The 22,952-nt window shown below is 39.7% G+C and overlaps 1 protein-coding gene across 1 annotated transcript in view; it reads left to right on the forward strand.

Annotated features, from left to right (window-relative positions):
- The window catches only part of brinp3a.2 (bone morphogenetic protein/retinoic acid inducible neural-specific 3a, tandem duplicate 2), a 54,050-nt gene that overhangs the window by 12,894 nt on the left and 18,204 nt on the right, over positions 1-22,952 (forward strand). Inside the window, exons 2-4 of the mRNA XM_056379157.1 lie at positions 4,538-4,910; positions 19,774-19,964; positions 22,005-22,195. Coding sequence (XP_056235132.1) covers positions 4,687-4,910; positions 19,774-19,964; positions 22,005-22,195 — 606 coding nt within the window. The 5' untranslated portion in view covers positions 4,538-4,686. The remainder of the gene's footprint in view (positions 1-4,537; positions 4,911-19,773; positions 19,965-22,004; positions 22,196-22,952) is intronic.

Here is a 22,952-nt window from a genome sequence, read left to right on the forward strand (position 1 = left end):
AAACTATTCAACACTGCTGGAATGAGAGCAGAAATTGCTAAAGGACTCGTTCACAGTTTAACTGCATCAACAACAAAAGAAGTTAAAAGAGAATTGGGGAGAGTTTGCACAGTTTCATTGTTGGGTAACTTTTTTCATTTATTTATTTATTTTTTATTCCTGTCCCTGTTTCACTATTTGTTGCAGTGCTGTGCAGAACTGTACCACATTTAAGCCTGCATCCCACTTCATGATTCACATGAGGTTAAGTGTAATGTGTAAATATTAAAACTGCAGACTGAGTCGGACTTAAGGGAAAGACGCACATCACGATTATAATGTTGATTATGATTTGGCGTCATGACTGATTGGACCAAGTTGGACTGAGTCCATCACAGCCTGGGCCAGTTGGTGCTTACAGTTGGGATGTAAAATAATATATTGTGTGATTATAATTACTGTCCTTCTTATCAAGTCTCTGCTCATAGTTAAAAATATAATTTTAAACATGATTTTTTTTGTTTTTACAACAAACAAATTAAAAGCAAGCCAAGCAAATGGTAAAACAGTGTGGTACTACGAGTGAAAATTAATTTTTAATCCATCATCAGGTTTCATTGCAGGTTTCATCACATTCTCATAAAGCGCTCTGTCCTTGAGCTGTCTCTGCAGAGTCCTGTTTCCCACCCATCCACCATTGCATCCAAATCTGTCCTTTTCCATTTGTCTCTGCCTTTTCATCACAAAAATGAGCAAGACAAACTGTTCTTGATGTGCATATCTGTCTCGGTAAAGGAACAAGGGTTTGTGGGGGTTTGCCGGTGCCCTAACTCTAAATATTGCATACCTGTGAGAAAAACCTCGATCGGGCAATGTGCTCCACCCGCCCACGGCTGCTTGCTCCAGGTTGACAGCTGAAAGAGCAGTGCATATCAAAATGGTTAGTGGGGGGGGGACGGGACACCTCAGAGAGACTCAGCCACATGGTTGAGCCTCAGTCAGACCCAGAATCAGATGAAGAATCTGTTGTAACTAAAATAAGAGACAAGCAGACATATCAGAACGGTTAGCATTATGTTGTTTGTTAGCTTGTAAGCAACAGTGGGCTGACACAGTGTTAGTGGCTGTGTTAATGCAAACTCTTGCTCTCTGTACTGGCAACGTTTCTGTGAGCAGTGAAAGAGCAGTGTGTATTAAGATGGTTAGTGTTAGTGGAAACATCAGAGAGACTCAGCTAAATGTCTGAGCCTCAGTCAGACCCAGACTCAGATGAGGAGTCTGTTGTGAGCCCAAATCGGCGACTAACATATGAACAAAAGGAAATATGAAAAACGGTTAGTGCAGTTAGCATCTTCTGTTTCTCTTTGTCGCTTTTTAGCTTGTAACTGGTCGTGGCTGACACCGTGTTAGTGGCAGTGCTCATGCAAACTCTCGCTGTCTGTACTTATAAGATTTCGGGTGTATTTCGCTGTATTTGTGTGTAGGAATAGTTATGTTCCTTGTAGGTTTTAATAATTCTAAGATCTCCTCCGAGTCTCAAAAATCAGGATTTGACACTTGACTGCTCCAAACTCAGTTCAACATTTTTAACGATGTAAAATCATTAAATGGCTTCAAAAGAAAAATGTTCAAAAACGGCGAAAGGTGTCAAAACTTGGACCAAGACCTTGCATTTAGGATTTCGGACTTGACACGAAACCTGCTCTGATAGACTTGAGACTTAACTTAGATTTGTCCAAAGGGACTCATGTTTTCTTAAAAAAAAAGATGTCACACAGAAAACAAAACGATAAAAACTGCACATGTGATCATTATAATCCAGTCTTCTTTCAATTAAAAGCACACAAACACATAAAAATAGGATAAATCAAAATGTGCACACACTCCCACACACACTGGGGTTAGACAGGTCGAAGCTGGGGGGCAATGACAGTAATGTCAAACTGAAATCAATCTCCAAATTGCCTGCTCATCCCATCTTATTAAAACCACTAAATTAAAGTCTGTCGCCGTGCTTAACGCTCATTAATTAACCCTTATGTCTGCGTCTTTCTGTGGCTGAGTGGATAACAGTATTTAACATTTTATCTATCTGTTTTGTCTCTCCATCCACCTCCAGCTGTTGTGTTCTCTTCCCCCATTCTGTCGAGCGTGTTGTCTGAGAGTAATGATTTTTGAAACCCACACACATGCGCACACACCCACACACACAGTCATATGGCTGAGTTAACTTGACAGATTGTCATCACAATACTGTAATGGGACTCAAACTCCCTACACTCCAACACACAAATACACACACACACACACACACACACATATACACACATAGCAAAGGAGTATGTCACTGCGGGGGAAGATGATCGACAGGACTCACGATGGTGATGGAGACTAATGTGAGCCCTGGACAGCAGTGTGAACAGCAGGTATTCTGATAAAACACGGCAACTCCAACGTTTTTATATTAGCAGCTAAAGTCTCTGTGCGTTTGCGTGTGTGTGTGTGTTTGAGTGCATCCCTCCCTTCATTTCCGTGTGAATATAACTCTGAATAGATCTGTTGCAATGATACAGTGAAGGAAGTGTTGGAGTATGATGAGTACACTTTTGAAAACAGCAGCACAGCAATAATTCGCTGAGTTAAAGGGATGAATTCACAATTAGTCGTAACTTTTATACTAGTTTGGTTAAGCACTTGCAGTATGCAAAACTTTTTTTTTTTTTTTTAATATCAGAATATCTCTGTAAATCACAAAGTGAGACTGCAATAAAAATGTGTAACATTACTTACCAAGCCTGCAAAACTTTTTATCTTTTAATCCAAATTAAGTTTCTCCGTTAAATATGAAAATCCCACTCGCATGAAGTGATGAATAATAACAAAAGGGAAATTCTGTCTTCTAAAGAAAAAAAAAAAAGAGCTAAATTGTTCTGTCTCTCCAAAGGAAAATCACAGTGCATTTAACTTAAAACTACAGCGAATTTCTTTTATTTAATGACTCCCCCCCCCCACCAGCCTCAGAGTCCCAGAGTGCAGGGCTTTAATTGATCAATCTTCCATTTAGTGTTACAGATCATTAATTAATCATCAAGTCTATCTATCTATCTAAAATGAGTGAAACCTGTCCATTCAGAGTTAATTCAGTGTACGTTTTGTAATCCGAATGGTCTCGATGAAGACGTTTTCTGAGGTGCAGGTGCGTTGGAAAGTGTCACTTCAGTCTGGAAAAGAAGAATATCCCCCCTGCACACTGCTCTTGCTCAGCATCACGATTTATTGATCATCCTAACGTTTCGGTCTCTGTAGAGCTTCGCCAGATGTATTTTAAACAGTTCTCTTACAAGAATTATCTTGAATAGATAATGATCCACCCATCTTGTGTGCCCAGGTGTGTGACAGTTATTCTCTGGCTGGAGTGTCTTTCTTCAGTCATTGACAGTGATTTGTGAATAATCTGTGATGTTATAATCTATATATATATATATATATATACAGTATATATGTGAAGAGAAAATTTATAGATATAGATAAACAAAAAAAACAAGTGAGACATCACAATATATAATCAAATCTTACAAAATTGTGAGAGATTACAATCTATTGAATGAAAACATCGGTTTTGCAGCTTTCATTCAAAGTATGTAATCATATGAACTATTAGTATCTTGAGAGTGCCATATATAGATCTATAAAGTCCCTGAATTTGTTAGAGCATGACATGGCATGGGATCTCATCATTCAGTCCTTTGGGGGATAACGTTTGCAGGGTGATGAAATTCTTAATAGAAGAGAGGAATACTGGATATTCATTCTTATCACCTCTCTCAGGTAGACTTCTAGTGGTCTAAAATCACCTTCCTCCTGTGGTGTAAAATCTATTATTAAAATGTTCATCTTGTTTTGGTTTAAACAAGGTTGATGGTTGGGAACTGTTATTAACCAGTCTTACTGGAGTCAACATAATAGTAGTTTTGTATTTTTTTTTTGCTGCATCCCAGGTGTGTAGGGAATCCCCCCAGAATGCACCGGGGTATCAAACTAAAACACCTGATTGTTTTGTGTTCTCCTATTGGTTACTGGTGTTACTCATTGTTTCCTATAATGTTTCCACATTTCCACTTTTGTCAGACACATGATTATTGTCACAGACTGATGTTGTGCATATGATCTGAGCTCCTCTAATCCACATAATGATGTATTTAAGCAGAGACCGGTTTTACGGTAACATTATAATACGATACTATAATATTGTGCATGATCACAAACAAAACTGTAGATGGCATATTTCAGAAAGTCAGTGATATAAAACAGAAAAGCAGCACATTTGAGAAGCTACTGTTTGGCATATTTCCTTGATAAATTGTATAAATGATCCATTCACTGTCAACATTGCTTTTATTTCCTGTCGCTTGACGGTTAATTAATTTCAAGACAAATAAGTGTGTAGTTTACTGATCATGTGACAACATTTCTGATCAATGAAATCTCTTCAGACTCATTTATATCTGTCTGACACATGGAGCCATTAAAGTGTTTTTTCTGGGTGTTTTTTCTTTAGGTGTTCGGGGGGCGTTGAGGTGATGCAGGTCCCCCCGTTATCCCAGTGGAGGAGCCAGCTAATGACGAGTGGCTTTGGCCGCTGAACACCCCCTCCCTCCATCCCCACCACCACCACCCGCATCCCTCCCCTCGCTCCCTCCATCTCTGATGGCTCTATGGGGCGTCGTCAGCCTCAGCCTCCACTGCTGGGTGTGTTTATGGTCTGCGGTAACAGCAGCAGCAGCAGCAACAGCCAGCCTCCCCAATGACAAGCCTGGGGGCCCCCTGGACTGGCTCCTGTCTGATAAGGGGCCCTTCCACCACTCCCCAGAGTACACTGACTTTGTGGAGAAGAACCGGCAAGGCTTCTCCACCAGATACAAGATATACAGGTAAGTCATGACTGCAGGATGAAGATGCACTTTACCCTGAATTTACTACTGCTATATCATTGCTACTATTTATATGTATGACAAATTTCCCAGCAGCCACATAAAACACTCTCCATGGTTGTCCTGAGAAAGATTTGCTGTGTGTAAATAAAGACCACATATGATTATGTCCACGTTTACATATTTAGATTTGTATAACTCACAAAGTCACAGTGTTTTGTCCTGAACCACGGTCTACTCAACCACTGAGAGCCGCACTGTGAGATTCAACTCATCTAACATGAACAAACAGTTTATTGTTGACTTTAAGCATTAGCAAAAACTTCAGTGGGCATGTGAAGCCACTGCTAACTCTGGTGTCTTCACTCTAGGTACATGAGCTAGCATGCTACTGCTCAGCTGTAGCGATGGTTAAATCATAAATCTACAGTAATGCACAAAAGTGACCCACACCATTTTCTTTGGAAATATGCTAATATGTTTTCTTGCCAAGCATTAGATGAGTTGATTTGATAGCTTAGCTTGGCTTAATGACTGGAAACCACAAAACAGATGGCCTAGTTTTGTCCAAAGCTAATAAAATCCACCTATCCACCTGGTCTAAAGCACCATAAATAAACTTATATCTTGTTCTTTCATCCATAATAGAAAAAGACTTGCACACAACCATCCATAGAACAACAACTTCTTATTTAACACTTCAATTTTTGCAAAAATGTAATATTTACCATACATACTTCCCAAAAGGTTGAACTATTCCTTTAAATGTAGTAAGCAAAGCCATGACTTGGGGAACTTTGAAGCTCCCCAAAGGCTGAGAACCTCCATTATAGCTTTCAGATGCAGTCACTGCAATAAAAGCTGTTTTAAAGGTCCCATATTTTATTATGTTATTATTATTTTTAATTTGAGGTGTTGATCCACAAGAAGATAGATTTGTGGTTTTAAGAACCAAAAACCATCACAGTGTAGTTTTACATCTCCTCTCAGGCTTCTCTCTGGAACTCTATTAACAACAGGTTGGTGAGCCAATCAGAAGAGAGGAGGCTCTGAGCCTCTCTTCTGATTGACTGACTGTTTTCTGAGTGATCCAATAAAAATAAAGCAGAAATTCAGGTAAACACTCAGAGAAACCAAATCCTGCGATGTTCAATGGTGGTTCCAAGTGGACTGCACTTAGGACATGGCTCAGAGTGGTGACTGCTTTGTTGTGACATCAGAGAGTCACAGAAGTCCTGATGGCTCTTTTTAAGGCTCAGTTTCTGAATACAGGCTGTGTGCATTTCTCTGTGGACTGAGAGCTTTGATACTTTCACAGTATTAATATTGAACCCAGACCTGCTTTATAATCAAAGTCTCACTTTATACAATATGGGACCTTTAATTTCATCAGTGTTATGTTCATTGTGTGATCCATATGTTGGTTTTAGTGGAAATAATATATATAAAAGAGATGTTTTTCCATTAATTATGCACATACTGTGTATATACAGCCTATCATTTGAGATGTGTAGTAAGAGAAAAACATAGATTTGGAGAATGTTCTTCATAATTAATGTCTACTTTGAATTTCGACCTCAGGCCACCCCAGAATTTGTACAAATCCTTAACTGACCCTTATTTAAGCGCTCTAGTGAAAATTATATTGCTTGCAATGAAATGTACTGCAGTTAAATCAGGTGAAGTTGAATTAAATGATAAAGATGAGGAAGGGTAGTGAACTTTCATCTGCCTTTGGTAAATTAACTCGCGAGCGTACATCCGATGTGATATGTTGGTTGAGGAATGGATTATAGTTGAGGACAAGGTCATTGTAAGGACATTTCTCCTAATGTGACAAGGTTATCTGTGCATTACCTGCTTAAGTTTTGATTGTAACATAAAAATGATGTAAGGGGAGAAAATGCAACACACAACTACGTATGTGATATTAGTGCACACCGTGGACAGTAGTGCCTCATGAAAAACCACATTCATGGCTGTTTAGTAGGCAGACTGCATTATTTGGCCTGTGTTGTCATGCAGAAAGGTTTCTCACAGCGAGTGTTCGCAGGATATCTGGCACATGCCTCGACAGAATCATGATGTATTACATGCAGACATGTTGCTCTCACCTGGCTGTACATCACGTTCTGCTGCCGTCAAAGCCCCCAGGAAGTCACCTGATCGGGTGGTCAAGTGAAATATGTTGATTAGCACTGGAAAAAAATGATGATTTGTCATGACAGCATCACAGTCTGAGGTATTGGCATGCGACCGAATTAGTGAAGGCTGTGTCATGAATCATATCCATCGTCATTTAGGAGGATGTTGTCCAGGCTCCTGGAAACAGACGGACAGGGTTCCTGACATCTATGGATCGTACAAGGATGCTTTATGGCTTTAGTGATCGGTTGCCGCGTTAGAGCTTTTTAATATTTCCTTCTCTGGCAAAAGGCAGTGGTCCGTTGGAGCTGAGCTGCACGGGCGGCAAGATTAATAGTCTTATCATGTGGCCAAGTGATTAGTGAGCTCTTAGTACTTATTACTCTGCATTATCACAGAATCCCCTGAGAGGCTTCTGTCAGCTGCAAGGTTGTGTTTGAGGCCCTCTAGATTACCACAATGCGGCATTGATTAATAGTGATGATATTAAAAGGAAAAACTAACCTAAAAAGTAAATAGCCTGTAAATCTTCCTAAATTGAATTCACTTGGATTCAGTCCCATTTGATTTTAGAAAAGGAATCTGACGAGGACAGGGAGGGATGCAGCTTCTGTTTTTTTTGTTTTGGCAAATAATAGCTCTCATTCAGTGCTGATGCTGGTGAGAGGGAAGGAGGGTGTGTGTGTGTGTTTGTGTGTGGTGATAATTTTGGGAACAAACACCTGGAGCTGGCTCATAAAAAATTCAGTACGGTTGTTTTATTAAAGAAAGTGGGCCCACTGAAATATTGTCTCTAGGGGGCCAAACTTCGCAGCCATGCTCCTGCTGTGTGTTTTATTTTCCCGTGACAGACGTCCTTAAACTTCCTAATCAAGCTCTAACCCTCGTGTAGCAAAAGAGGAATTGATGCTCTGTGGCAGTGATTCCCAACTGCCCTGGCTTATAAAAGGCAAAGTGTGTCTCTCTGCCGCTCCACACTGCAGGTTTAAAATACATCTGAGCAGTTGTTTGCTTTTCAGCCTGATTCATTTGAATAATGGCAGCCCAAACAGATTCAGAGTTCAGTGCTGATGACAAAAGTGTGTTTTCAACTGTACTTTAGTTTGATATGTAACATAATTCATAATAAAAAATAATATAATTTTCATTTTAACAAAATATGCCAAACCTCTCAATACAGTGTTTGATGTTGTATTTGCAAAAAAAAAAAAAAGTGTGCAAAGCCTAAATAAAAAACAGAGATTTTCTGATTTTGATGAAAAACATGATGTCAAGTAATAAATAAACAAGACTAAAAATCTGATCAAGCAATCAATACCAACTGAATGGTCAACAGTTTCTCATTCTTAATGCTGCAGAAACATCTAGTATTGATCCGTCTGCTTATACAGAGAAAATATTGAGGTTCGATACGCAGCTCTGAAGTGAGAAAGCAGTCGGTGAAACACTATTTCACCAGAAATTAAATAGGTTTAGATTTGTGTTGCAGAAACCTGTTGTTTCTTCATCATCTTTCCTATCCTACATATCATTTCATAACCTCTGCAGTTTATTTCGTGACCTGCTCTGTTGAGCTGCAGCTCCAGTCAACCTGCACGACCTTACCACTTTGTGAATTTCAGTGTTTTCTTTTTTGTTTTTCCAAACTTAAAATTAACATACTGTTGGTTAGAAATGGATTTTCCAGACTTACACAACATGAACCCGACTGGACCTCTCCAGATTTAACAAATGGTGTCCAGTTGAGTCCAGTCTCCTTGTGTATTTACTGTATAGACCTGATTGATTATCAATTTATGTCTGAGTTTCTTGATAAAAACTGACAACTGAATCATTAGCAAACATATCTAATAGCATATTAAGCTGTTTGCACTTCATCACTATATTGGAATGGATTGATAAACAAAGAATTTTTACCGCTGATGGTCCTGAAATAATTTGCATATAAAGAGCTGATTATGCTGATCATTAAAAGTGCTGCCATACTTTTTACATCTGAAGCAAATATTCATAAAAATAGAACCGTTACTTAGATATAATTATAATTTATTCAGCATCTTCTTAAACAGAAATGCACAAAGTTTTGTATGGAAAGCGGATGTGATCCAATTTAAAGCCTTGCCATGGAATATCTAAAGGCTGTAAAGTAATAGGGTGCAATCAAGTAAAATTAATAGAACATGACAATAAAATAGCTTTAAAAGTAATTGAAGTTGACCAAAGCTGTGTTTCTGTGGTCAGCTATGAATAGTCACATTTCAAGTCAACATGGTATTTTATATCAAAATGGTTTGGGTAGAAAATCATTGTGAGGTCAGATATGAAATAATTCTCAAAGTCGCTTAAGGTTGAAATGAGATTTAAAGGTCTATATGTCAGTTTTAGCTATTGCTGCACTGGAAAAGTTGCAGTGGTGGAAAGCAAAGCCAATTATAACACATTTTTTCTTCTATTTCTGTCACTTCTGTTCTTCTTCTGAAGTTAACATGCTAACCAGCTCTCGGCCTACCCCGACTCATAACGTGTCTTCCCTCAGTTCAGCATGACCAACCTCTTCTGTTGAAAACATTATAATGGCTGAAGCTCTTGGTAAGCGACCATTATCACCACCACCACCACCACCACCCCCTCCTGACGGTATAGAAAACTTATACTAAACTTATAAACCTATAAACTTATAATACTTACCGTATATCACCTTTAAAGCACAAAAGCAAGGTCAGGAATATACAATCATTCCTGGTTCATACCTCCACAGCAAGGTTGCTGAAGCTGCTGTCTACATAGTAATTGCTTTACATTTAAAATGGAGGACACTCTTTTAAAACTACTGCAGCAAAGAACCTTGGGTGTTTATAAAGTTGTAAATGACAGTACAGCTAGTCTAAGCATGTCAGTTACTGCAACTGTGCATAAACAAAGTGAATTAAAACAATGGGACTCTAACCATTATCTGCAATTAGTTTATTCTACAAACCGGAGCGTGAAGGAGATACCCACCCTTTGAGTTTAACTTGATCAAAAGAAAAACAAGCTTAATGTTTGATATAAGAGCTACTTCAAATACGATGAACAACAGCAGATTTCTCTAAAACCACAGGGGAGTCTGCAGGTGCTCCGAAGACAGTTGAGGTGAGTGTTTTAGAGCAGACTCCCTCACTACTGCTTCTCAACATCCCCCTGCTAGATTCGTACTGATGCTCTTTGTCTTGTCTCCTCACCTGAAATTCCCTCAGAGGTTTCAGCAGCTCCAAGTTGCTCCTTGTGGTAAATAGGCTGTTTGAAAGAACGGTAATAAGTAGTAGTTTTTTCAATTCTAAAACGATTTTCCTCAGTCGTGATTTCAAATAACAGGAAAAAAAGTGTTGGTCTCTTTGCACTCCCTTACTTTGGAAGTCATAAGAGACACCATTAGACATTCTACCCTAAGCCGGCCTCATTAATTGCTCAATTTTTACTTAAGTTCTCACTTTTATTCAATTTGTTAGCGCTGCAGGCAACTCTCTAGTTGAGCTGTCTCGCTAAAGTTTGATTCAATAAAGATCATAAAAGTGTAAAAAGAGGTGATGATTCCACTGTAAATGGAGATAAGCCTCATTATGGTTTCCCTTCCTATCCTCACGTCAGTTCTGCAGCCACACTAGCAGCAGGGATGGATGGCAATGTTAGGCTGTCAGTGGCCACTTTGGTCTAAACAACCACTGGATGTATTTTCATGCATGGTCCCCCAGAGAGTAAATCCTACTGACTTTGCAAACAGTAACACCTGCTAACATTGTCTCAGCAGTTTCTGTGCTGAACACAACAAGTTGTGTTTCTGATAATGCGAGGGGCTTTACATCAATAAGTGTCTTTGACCATTGAGCAGCATCCAACAGCAGTATAGACAAATACATCTTGAGCTTGTGTTTGTTGTAAATGATAATTTTTGACAGTCCCATTTTGGGGTTGAGAGGCACATCACTTGTGCAGAATAGAGGGCAGAGGTGATTGAAAGTGACAATATTATTTTCTGGTCTGGTCTTCCTCATGTGCAGTCCAGATCTCTGCTAAATCCTAATAAATGCCCAATGACAGGAGAAGATGAATTACCAGAATTGCCTCTTGGAGTTTTGCAGTGTTTGAGCTACCTCAGCAATGATGGAGTAATGAATTCACACCACGTTACCCCCACTACTCAATTTCCCGCCTTTCTTACTGATTGAATTTGAAAGAATTTTTAACGAGTCCTCTGAAGGAAATGGAGGAGGGTTCGTGTGTTTTTGTGTATGTGTGTGTATGAGTGTGTGTCTTTTGGGAATTTTGAGAGCATATCCATTGCTTCCAATGCAAACACAATGTGGGCCTTCCGCCCTAACCACCTGTCCACAGCGAACATTGCCAAGGGGAAAGCTGCCATATTCACCAGGGTGAAGGCAGTGGTGTTGACATGTATTTGGCTGTATTCTGAACATATTGCCTTTGGATAATACATGTGATTATTTTTTTATGGGATAGGATTTCATTAAAAATATAATTTAAGAATGGAATATTTTCTATGCTCATTAAATCTTATTAAAATGTTTAAATATTAGGCCGCAAGCCAGCAAATAAATGTATAAGAAATATTAAAAGCACATTGGCAGGGAAAGTATTATACACTTATCTAAAAATACTCCAACCAAACAATTTAATGTTCTGCATTCATAATTATCAGGTAAATATCAAAATTTTTCTGCAGTTAGTAAGCTGTTACTGTTGTAGCTGTTTGAGCTATAGCTCATTTTAACTGCTTTATATTCAGTCAGGTATGATGGAGTGGTTCCGAACCTAGGGGTTGTATATTCTCCAAAGGGTCACAAGATGAATCTGGGAGGTTGTGAGATGATTAATGCAGTATGAAAAAATGCAAAAGATAACCAAAGATTTTGGACTTTTCTCCTGCCTTTGTTTTTTTTTTTTTTTTTGTGTGTGTGTGTGCGTGTGTGTGTGTGTGTGTGTGTGTGTGTGTGTGTGTGTGTGTGTGTGTGTGTGTGTGTGTGTGTGTGTGTGTGTGTGAAATATTGGATAATTTTACCTCTTTGGACCTTGAGAGTTAAATGTACCCGTCTGAGAAGGGGAAGTTAATTCTTTGAAACTCCTTCTTGACAAGTGATCCCAACCAGACAATGTGTTTTTTTTTTAAGGGATCCCAAGCCAAAAAGCTTGAGAAACACAGCAGTTTAAATTATTACAACACTGCATTTTACAAGCTCATAATGTTGCTTGCAACTACTAACAATTGCTGTCAAATAAATGTAGTGGAGTAAAAAGTACAATAAATTGCCTAGTCTAGTAGAGTAGAAGTAAAAAAGTGATAGAGGTGTCTTTTACATTGTTATTTAAGTACTGCACTTTAGTTAATGTACATACTGTAGTTATTTTTCCACCAATGCCGATTGCAAATATGACGAACCTGCTAAGAAAAGAAACAGGCCTCTTTGAATTTAGGGAAAAATCAACAACTCTAACAACACGGCCGTGATAGCATCCACAGACCTAAACTGATGAAACTGATGTACCTCGGCGAAAAGGTGCAATGAAACTGATAATAATAATGACTTAGCTGGTTGTAGGGAGGATTGCAGCCCCTAAAATCAACTCTGTGGTGAAACCCATTTCATTTCCTCCTCTCCCAGCAGGATGAACCATTTGGCCTATCGGGGGTTTAAGATAAGACAGGGCTAGCTTATCACAGTCAACGATAACTGAAAAAACGAACGACAGCGGGGGATTTGCGAATGCTCTTTCTATACCTGTTCTCTGCACCGCCGCCCGCTCCTTCCCTCCCTCCCTCCCCCTCCTGTGTATTCCTCTTTTTTCCATAGAACGTGCGAAACGCTTCCACACTGCAAAGTGGAACTCAAGAAACACAGTGTCCCATTTGAAGAGGTCATTTATTTGTATGGCATGAAATGAGGTGAAGATTAATAGCTACACTAGATGTATCTGAGCAAGAGATTAGTCAAAGGCTTTGTCTGAATAGTACAGTGTCAGCAAAAAGGTCAGTGGGTACCACATATCCATTTAACATCATTATGTTTACTTCCCACACTCTGCCTACAGTTTCTGCTTTGTATTGTATGAATCCCTGTCTCGTTTCATGATTATGTAACTGCAAATGAAACCTATGTGCGTTGCAAATCTTTGCCATCAGCTTGTTTAAACTTTCGTGTGCAGCAGTTGGAATTCAAGGCAATTTACACTTTGTATCATTCAAACATCTGGGTGTTCAAGCTCTCCTCATTACTCCTGGTTTAATGTGATATATACCCTTTCAAAAGGCCAAACTCCCCCCATCCATCATCAGCGGCCAAGGTTGTTCAACCCGTTCTGATTACAGCAGTCAGGCTTTTAGTTTGGAGAGAGTGCAACAATGCAACATTTGACTGGCTGGACGAGGCAGTTCTCATAAATTCACTGGATGTTATTTCCTGTCACATGAGGGAATCTGACAAAAATAATCCGCCAGTCAAGACAATCATATTCATTTCTACAAGGCTCCCTAGCCGTTTTGATGTTTTATTGCTTTCTGAAAAGCATCAGGATGTAGCCCTTCAAAAAGATTTTGATACAAACAGAGTGCTGTCTTAAGAGGCAGACGGCTCTTTGAGGAGCATTTTTCCTGATCCTTTCTTCCCATATAAGCATGATTATGTGAGTAAATTGGGGGCAATGCCAGGCAGAAAGCAAAAATTGGCACCACACTCCTGTAGCTTCCCTGAGAAATTTCAAAGTAATCACAACCGATCTGTTATAATTACAGCTGTGATACTTGTCTGTGACTTCATAACTCTCTCTTTTATGAATTCATTGCCATGCAGATTTTTGATGGTTGGGAAAAGCTTGTAGAAATAAACACAATCTTGCCTCTGGCCTTCTTACAGGTCCCATATTTTACACTTTTCCTGTGTTTTATTTGAAGTGTTGATATCCATAAGAAGATATATTTGTGGTTTTACCAAAAACAATCTCAATGTAGTTTTACATCTCATCTTTCAGGCTTCTCTCTGGCGCTTTAGTAACAACAGGTCAGTGAGGCAGAAAATTAGAAGAGAGGCCCTGACCCTCTCCTTTGATTTGTTGACTGTTTTCTGAGTGATGAAATAAAAATATAGCAAAGTACACTCAGAGAAAGGTGGGTCTGGGTGGGAGGGGCTTGGGGCATGGCAGAGGGCGTATATATATAATATATATGTATATACATACGTATATATATTTCTCACTTTATACAATATGGGACCTTTAAGTAACTAGTTTTAGTTAAAATAGATTATTTCACTGTAAGTGATGCTTCATGTCCAGTTGGTTTTTCTCTTAACAAAAGCCCAGTTATAAACAAAATATCTTTATCTGCATTTCCGTTTTCTTACTTTATCTCATTAAAAAAGCAAATGCTTCTTTGAATACTTTAAGTTACATCAAAGATAGCCCGTTTAATGGCTTAAAAACGTTGAATTCTATATCCTCACATTTGTAAGCAAAAGCAAAGCAAATGTTGTATTACTTTCACTAAGGTGATGGAATTGTGAATTTTTAACATGAGAATCAGTGTGGAGTCTCTTTTAATGCATCTCCTTTCAATTCCTTTGAGGTTATGGCCTTGCCTTTATGTGTATGTTGGCCACAGTGAATTCTGAAAAGAATACATGAAAATGTTAATACTATACTATGACTGTAGAACTAATTTCCTTCTTACAGCCTCAGAGCTTGGTTCCAAATCTTAAGTATTCCTATTGCACTTTAAATATCTCTGCTAAATAAGCAGCAGTCAAAGACATCCATCCATTCATTTTCTGCCACTTCTTCAGCTGGTTAGCAGAGACAGCAAAGTAGACCAGATGTCTCTCTCTCCAACAATGTTTTCCAGCTCCTCCTGGGGGATCCCAATGTGTCCCCAGGTCAGATGAGATATACAATATAATCTCTCCAGCATGTTCTGGGTCGTCCCTGGGGTCTACCAGTTGGCATCCCTATCAGATGCCTGAACCACCTCAAGTGGGTTCTACAAAGGTGTCAACCAACTCTACTCAGAGCTCTCTCTGGATGTCTGAGCACCTTACCCTATCCCTAAGGCTGAAACTCATGTTATTCATTTGCATCCGCAATCTCATTCTTTCAGTCACTACCCAAAGCTCATGACCATAGGTGAGGGATGGAACATAGACCGACTGGTAAATCAAAGGTTTGCCCTCTGGCTCAGATCCCTATTCATCACAATGGTCTGGTTCAACGCCAACATTATTGCTGACACTGCACCAATCTGCATGTAAATCTCAGGCTCTAATCCACCATTTTCTAGCAGGCCATGGACTCACACTTGACAGTTCTGGTTCTTAGTGGTGGCAAATCATCCCAGCACATGCTCACGGCCTAATGGAACCGACAGAACCACATCATCTGCAAAAAGCTGCGATGCAATTCTGAGGTCCCCAAACCTGACACTCTTCTTCTCCCCAACTGCTTTAGATCCTGTCCATGAAAATCACAAACAGTCGGTGACTACCCTGGCAGAGGCCCACACAAACCGGAAATATGTTTGACTTCCTTCTGAGAGTACAGTTATACAAGGACCAGATGGCTTGTATCAATAGCCCTGATATCCCGTACTCCCGCTATACAGCCTCCAGTCCCACTGTTTAAAAATGGGAACCACTATCCGAGTCTTCCAGTCTACAGGCACTGTCCCAACAATGCATGAGAAATTCTTCTGGAGGTGGGAGTTAAAGACCTTGCAGACAGGGGTCTCAACCATGCCTTCACAGTTCACCCTCACAACACATTTGGGTTTACCAGGTCTGTCTGGCAGTTTCTACCGCCATCTGATCCAACTCAGCACCAGATGGTGGTCCGTTGAAAGAACTGTTCATCCCTTCACCCATGTGTCCAGGACATATGGCTGCAGATCTGATGCTACAACCACAAAGTTGATCATTGATCTTTGTCCTAAGGTGCTCTGGTACACTTATGAACCACCCTAAGCTCAAATGGTGTTTGTTGTGGCTAATTCATGACTATCTCATGAGTCCACTACTAGAGCACCTCCCAATCACCTCCCTCTAGGCTTTTCCATTGTTGCCCACATAAGGGGTGAAGTCCCCTAACAAAAATATAGAGTCCCCAGGTTGTGCACTTTCTGGGACCCCATCCAAGACTCCAAGAAAGCTAGATACTCTGAACTTCTGTTCAGTGCATAGGCACAAACAACAGTCAGAGCCTTCCTCTCAGCGACCCTTTCGCCCTGCAGGGAGTTGCCAACACAACAGTGCTCAGCTGGGGCTTGTGGGTAAACACATTATATATATTATTATCATATATATTCATGACTTTAGGTCATTTTCAGATTCAAGGTGTTTTCCTGGAACTATAAGTAAACAACCTAATAAATGAGATTGAAAGTAACCCTGAAACAAATTTCCATTTTTCTTAAGACTTTAAGGACATCTCCTCCATGCTGGTTTAAAATGAAAGATTGGAAGTTCATTTTTGACTTTTTAAAATACCAGCTGACGAAGTAATCGGTTGTCGGATTCTCACCTATATAATGTGTGTCATAACCTTACTCCAAGAAGTGGATCCAAAGAGAAAAGCACAGATGAAACACAAATATCTGTGAAAATAACCTAAACCGGTCTGACTTTGGCAGGTAGTGTGTCTGTGTAAGATTAGATTGCTTTTAATAAAAAAAAAGCTGACTCAGAAAATAAATGTTGTATGGCCTTTAAACCCAAAGTTGAGGTAAAAATTTGGAATTCCTGAGTGCAGTGTTCAGTCCAGAGAGCATATTTTCTGTAAAGCAAGCTGTTTTGACCTTGCATTTTTGATCTTTTGCTACCTTAGTCATATGGAGTTTGGCCGTTGGTTCTTTTATCCAATTTGTTATGACAGCAGGTTAGCAGTGGTCAGAGTACAACTTGTAGCCCCTCCTGCTCGGGGCAAGTGGCAGCACTTTCATCAGAATTAGTTCAATTTTTCTTTGGGAGGTACTGAGCTACACAACCTGGAGTTGCAGCTTTTTACAAGGTGTATGTGCTGGCAGCTACTGTATGTGTCTTCCAGAAGTTGCTGATTTAGTCTTATCTTTGTTTCTTTGGTGATTAACTTCACACTCATGAGGTTTCCTCAAAGCTTTTCACTGATAAGTATCTTGGATCAGAACTGAAATGATAAAAATGAGTTGTTTTCTGCCATCAACGCTCTCATATTTGCTGCAGACATACTTTGTATTCCAGTAGCAGCTGTCATAAATGCAACTTTATGTTAAATAGATAGTGGTTGACCATTTAAATTTCTTTTTCTATATCAAAACCACACATAGGCTACACAACCACACAGGAGGAAGATAGCTTCAATTCAGCATCACATTTCAGCTTACCTCTCTCTTCAATGACTAATTTGACTATTCAAATGAAGGATGCCATGCACTCCTCTCCTTTTAAAACACAGTATTCAGAGTAAAATCTGCACTGTTTTGCCAAATGTCACACAAACAAGACACGAGGAAGGCCAATTTTAATTCATAGTGTGCTTCTCTGTTAAGATGAATGTGGAATTGCAGGAGAAAGAATGCAGAAAAAGTATTTATAGGATACTTCACATGGAAATCTTCCTCTAAACACCTTGAATTTTCTGGTGGTAGAATAACTTTGCATATGAGTCAAAGCACTGCCAAGTGCAATATCAGCTCAAAGAGCTGTGCCTTGGGCAAATGTTCTCCAAACACATGAGGGAAAGAATGCATATAGGATGCCAGCTTGGTCTTTATTGATTGAACATCTGTATTCTTTGGTGCCTTGAGTTTCACTGCAGTTCGGCTTCCCATGCTGCCTTTGACATATCTATTTGTTCCTCTTGTAATGTACAGTATGTGTTAGGTTTTTACTTGAAAGTAGAAATGCATAGTAGCTTAAAAGCTGTAAGAGGGAGATAGGGAAGAAGCAAAGTCGCCCTCTTTTACAGCATTCAAAGCTTTATTAGTATTCTTCATTTCTGCTCCACATACCTGCTGCCAGGACTAACATTGTCTTATCTTAAAGCTGTCAGATGCAATCACTTACGAACACATTCAGGCATATTATATTGAATGAAGCACTGGGGATTCATATAAATACAGCATGTAAGCTGCACTCGTGGTCGAGGTCAGCCATATCAGCTGTCAGAGGGAAAGAGAAGAACATGAAGAGGCAACAAAGGCTGAAAGTCTTTTGTTCATGCAGCTTCACCGTTTTTTTATGACACTTTTTTGCTGCCACTATGCTTTGTCTCTCATTTTGAAACACATTCTCCATGTGAGCAATGAGGTTATTTTTCGCACCACCTTGTACTTTATTCATTTCAATGTATATGGCTGTCATGATGGGGCTATTAAGGAAAACATCTGTCAGCTGTGTAAGTAGGAGCACATTTCTGTCCCAGGTGACAATCATGGTTTCAAATGATACCAGGGTTTTGTCGGGATGTTTTTTTTTTTTTTTTTCTGTCTTCTCACTGGCTTTCTCTCTTTTTCTCATCCTTTCTTTCTTTCTTTCTTCATCAATTCACTTGCACCTGGGTTCAGGCTGTGTCGGCATGGTCGAGGGATTTCTTACATTGCCAAAGCACAGAGTGACATAAAGAATTAAATTTGCTGTCTCTCTCTCTCTTTGTCTTTTTCTATCGCTCTTTCTCTGTGTCTCTCTCTTCTGCTCTCTCTTTATTCCACTTAGTGAGCTTTAGGCAAATTATGCACCAGTACGGTGTTGCTATGTAATGTGTAGAAAAGGAATTTGCCTCTGCATTTGTATATCCTCTACCTAAGGGCTGCTATAATGATTACTTTCATTATAAATTAATCTGTTTATTTTTTTTGACTGATCAATTAATCTCTTAGTTTATGCAATATACAAATTATGGAGAAAAATGACTATTAAAATTCCCCAAAGCCTAAGGTGTTGTTTTTAAATGATTTGTTTAGTTTAACCAAGAGTTCAAATCCAAAGATGTTCAATTTATAATGCAAATCTTTAAATTACATAATTGTAACCAGCATTCCTGCCACATTACTGACTTGAAAGGGAAATTTTTATTTTCTTTACATCTCCCTTGATTCACTTGTTACCTTATTATTCAGATCTCCTTAAAGTTCCTCTCCAGACGTGTTAAACTATGTAGAAATACTCTGCTATGATTAATATTTTGTATATTTTTCCCAGCTAAAAAGTGAAGAAAATCAAAAACTTGGTGTGGAAGCACATCTACACTTACTTCCTCACTGAGAAATGATGAGTCTATTGTGACTAAAATCGACGACCAGCAGACGTATCAGGACAGTTAGCGTAGTTAACATCTTTTATTTGTTTATGTTGTTTATGTTAGCTTGGAACTGGCAGTGGCTGACACAGTGTTAGTGGTTGTGCAAATGCAAAGTCTCTCTCTCTGTACTGACAAGGTTTCGGGTTTATTTTTGCCCCCCCGTTCCCGTGAGTTGACAGGATTGGTTCTTTAGGTTATGTAGCTTATGAAACCCTGGTTGTCTGTATCAGTTTCTGTGAGACTGTCATTGGTTCACTGCAGTTCCAAGGAGGAAATATGCAAACATAGCACTGACTGCTTATTTAAAAACTTGATTTTCAGAGAATCTTATTAACAAACTGCACTATGAGTATAATGCATATATTAATCGCCCCTTTTGAATTCATTGTTGTTGTTTGTTTATGTGCAGGGAGTTTGGGAGATGGAAGGTGAACAACTTGGCTGTGGAAAGGAGAGATTTCTTGGAGTCTCCGTTACCTCTGACACCTGAGTTCATCAGGAACATCCGACTCCTGGGCCGCAGGCCCACCACCCAGATGATCACTGACAACCTGATCAGGAAGTATGGGACTCACTTCCTGTTGTCAGCTACACTGGGAGGTAAACAAGGAATTGGAAGTTATTTTATGTACATCGGTTGATGGTATAAATAAACTAATGCATGTTTGTTTTTGCTTGTTCACTAAGCCCCACACACCTTTACTTTTTCATTTCAACCTTTGCATTCAAGCTCAGTTTGTATCCAATTTAGAAATTCATCGGTTTTTGGAGCAACAGATCCTTGACTTCACACAGATGTAGACAAAAGCAGCCTTTGTATTTTTTTTAGCAAGCAACCATCATTTTTTTGCCGGGTGAAATGACATCTGTCACTGGCAGACTTTATCATCTGTAACCAGTCAGATAATTAGAATGAATTCTTTGAGTTTGATGGAATCTGTGTCTTCGGTTGATTTTATTAAATGTTACAACTCACTTGACTGAAAATGAAAACCTGAAAAAGGTCTACATAGGTGATATAGCAATTATGCTGAAAGAGAATAAAGCTAAAGCTTATATGGAAAGTAGATGATCCATGTAGAATACACTGAAATGTGGGAGCAGCATTTTTCTTTTATTCCACGATAGAGCTAGTTATCCCAAGTATTATAGTAAAGTATGAGGAAGATATGCTTTTAGGAATTGCATCTGTCCCCAATGATATAGGCTTTACGTTGATAAAAGCTTTTAGACTCTACTCTCCCAGGTGTCATGTGGAAAACAGATGGACACGGCACAATAACTTGGTCATAGTAAATAAATGAATAACAAATCACAGCAGAATAATACACCACTGGCAGCACAGAAATCACTCCTCCGAGATGTATAAATACACGTAAAAGCCTGTGTACTGTAAACCCGCCTCTCCTGCTCCCAGTCACACTCACCCAATTTTTGGTTCTGTGCAGTGAGATGAATGGACAAGCATTAATGGTCCTCTGAGTGAAGAAAAAAAAAAGAAGACGACGAAAAAAAAAAAACTAAATTAGGATGCCAGAGAGGCCCGGGCAGGTCTTGCAAAGCAGATTTGCTTTTACAGAGCAACACTTGTCAATTACTTTAGACCTGACTCCTAGGCTAGAAAAGGTTGCTGTTGTAAGTGGCTGCATATAATGCAACCCTGCTACCAGCTGCCTGAGCTGATGCAGCCCTGCACTCTGGCTCCCGGCCAGTACTTAGTGGTATGAGGAGAGGAGAATGAGGAGTTTGCCTTGGATTGTTGCCAGAGATATGCCTCTGTGCTTCTGAATGGATTGCCTCTGTGTTCAGAAACATATGGACTTAATGAAATTAATAAATAGATTGCGATATTAAGAGGGTGCCCTTCAGCGACTGAGGAAGAAAGGCGGTGGGCAGAAAAATGGCCATGAAGCATTAACACTGCATTATGATGAGAAATATGATGTGCAGTGTCTTGGAGACTCGCACGGCAAAGAAAGTGTCCCGCTGCACCATGTATGCCCCAACCCCCCCACCCCCCCAGACTCAGGAGGTGCTGATTGCTATGATCATTGGCTGCTGATACAGGGTGATGTGGCTTATCCTAATTGAGGTCAACTATCTTTGTGCTTCGGAGGCTCCGGTATCGCTGTGCTCTTTCTGCCCGGAGTTCAGCGGATGTGTCTCTTGGAGCAGAGCAGGTGGCAGGTTTTAAAATTATGGCAACATGTAGATTGATTGGAAAGTAAATTCAAAACACAAAATGTGCTCCTGTGAAAAAGAGTGCCAAATACAGACACTCAGAATTATTAATTAACACTCATTAACAGCAAATCCAAGTGAAAAGATCTGACACGAGTTGGCACGCCTTTTGACTGACAAGTGATTTGTGGGAAGTGCGGTGCATAAACACCTCAGCAATGAGTGCTTAGCACTGACAACGGAGACAAACACCAAAAAAAAAAAAAAAAAAAAATCACTTAAAACACTTAAGATATTAACGCTTTGATTTTATGTCAGAGAAGTGCGGCTCAGCTCAGCCTTCGAGAGGCTGAAAGTGAGATTATACTTGGAAACCCCTCAATGGCGGCAAATAGTGTGACCACACTTAAAAAAAATTTGAATTTTCAAAAATGAATTAAATGTTATGTCCCCTTGCAGGAGAAGAGGCCTTAACGATATTTGTGGACAAGAGGAAACTGAGCAAGAAAGCAGAGGTGAGCGATTACTCGGGCAACTCCTCCACCGTGACTCTGGAAGCTCTGCACCAGCTGGCCGCCTCCTACTTCATCGACAGGGAGAGCACCCTGCGCAAGCTGCACCACATCCAGATCGCCTCCACTGCCATCAAGGTAACACCTTTGCATCTCTGCTGTTGAGTTCGTGGGGGGGCACATTCACACACTGATGCGCTGATTTTTAAAGTTTCTAGCCACTTTGATCTTCCACAACTCATCGATCAAGTCAATCGGATTTCATCATGAGAATAAAGTCAAAGGCCGGTCGTCCTGGCTGATTAGTGTGTCTCCCAATTCTTTTACCTTTGTTTCCATCTTTAGTGCAAAACAACTGCTTCCCTGTGTTGCTATACTTCCTTTGAAAATGATTTTGTTTCGCTAATACCGAGCCAATCGTATAATTTATTTATAAGAGAGGCAGGTAAATCTACAGTAACCACCAGAGACAAATTGGCAATTCACTTTGAAAATAGTTGCCAGTTTACAATTTTGACAGGCTTTAAATTAGCAAAGCAGCTAAGCCGGGCAAAGTTGGGACGCAATGGAGCAAATTATACCGTATTTGTCCAAATAAAACTGGCATTTCATGACTAACATTAACATATCTTCTCCGCCACGTCTCAAGAACGGCACAGAGGCTGAGCGCTCTGTTCCAACCAGGCCTGGAATTAACAAAAATAAGACCTTGCGCTCCTGTTTCTTTGCATCTCACTGGCTCTGATTGTAAACATGAGCATGCAAACAGTAACGGTACATGGTTTCTGGGTTTTAAGATTTAAGATTTACCTCTTGCTGCCATCTGGAGACGCTCACATGGGAATCTGCCCAGAGAAGCTTCTTATGAAAGCCTCCTTTGAATGAAAGAAAACCA

This window comes from Seriola aureovittata, chromosome 6, assembly GCF_021018895.1.
Source record: "Seriola aureovittata isolate HTS-2021-v1 ecotype China chromosome 6, ASM2101889v1, whole genome shotgun sequence".
NCBI lineage: Eukaryota > Metazoa > Chordata > Actinopteri > Carangiformes > Carangidae > Seriola > Seriola aureovittata.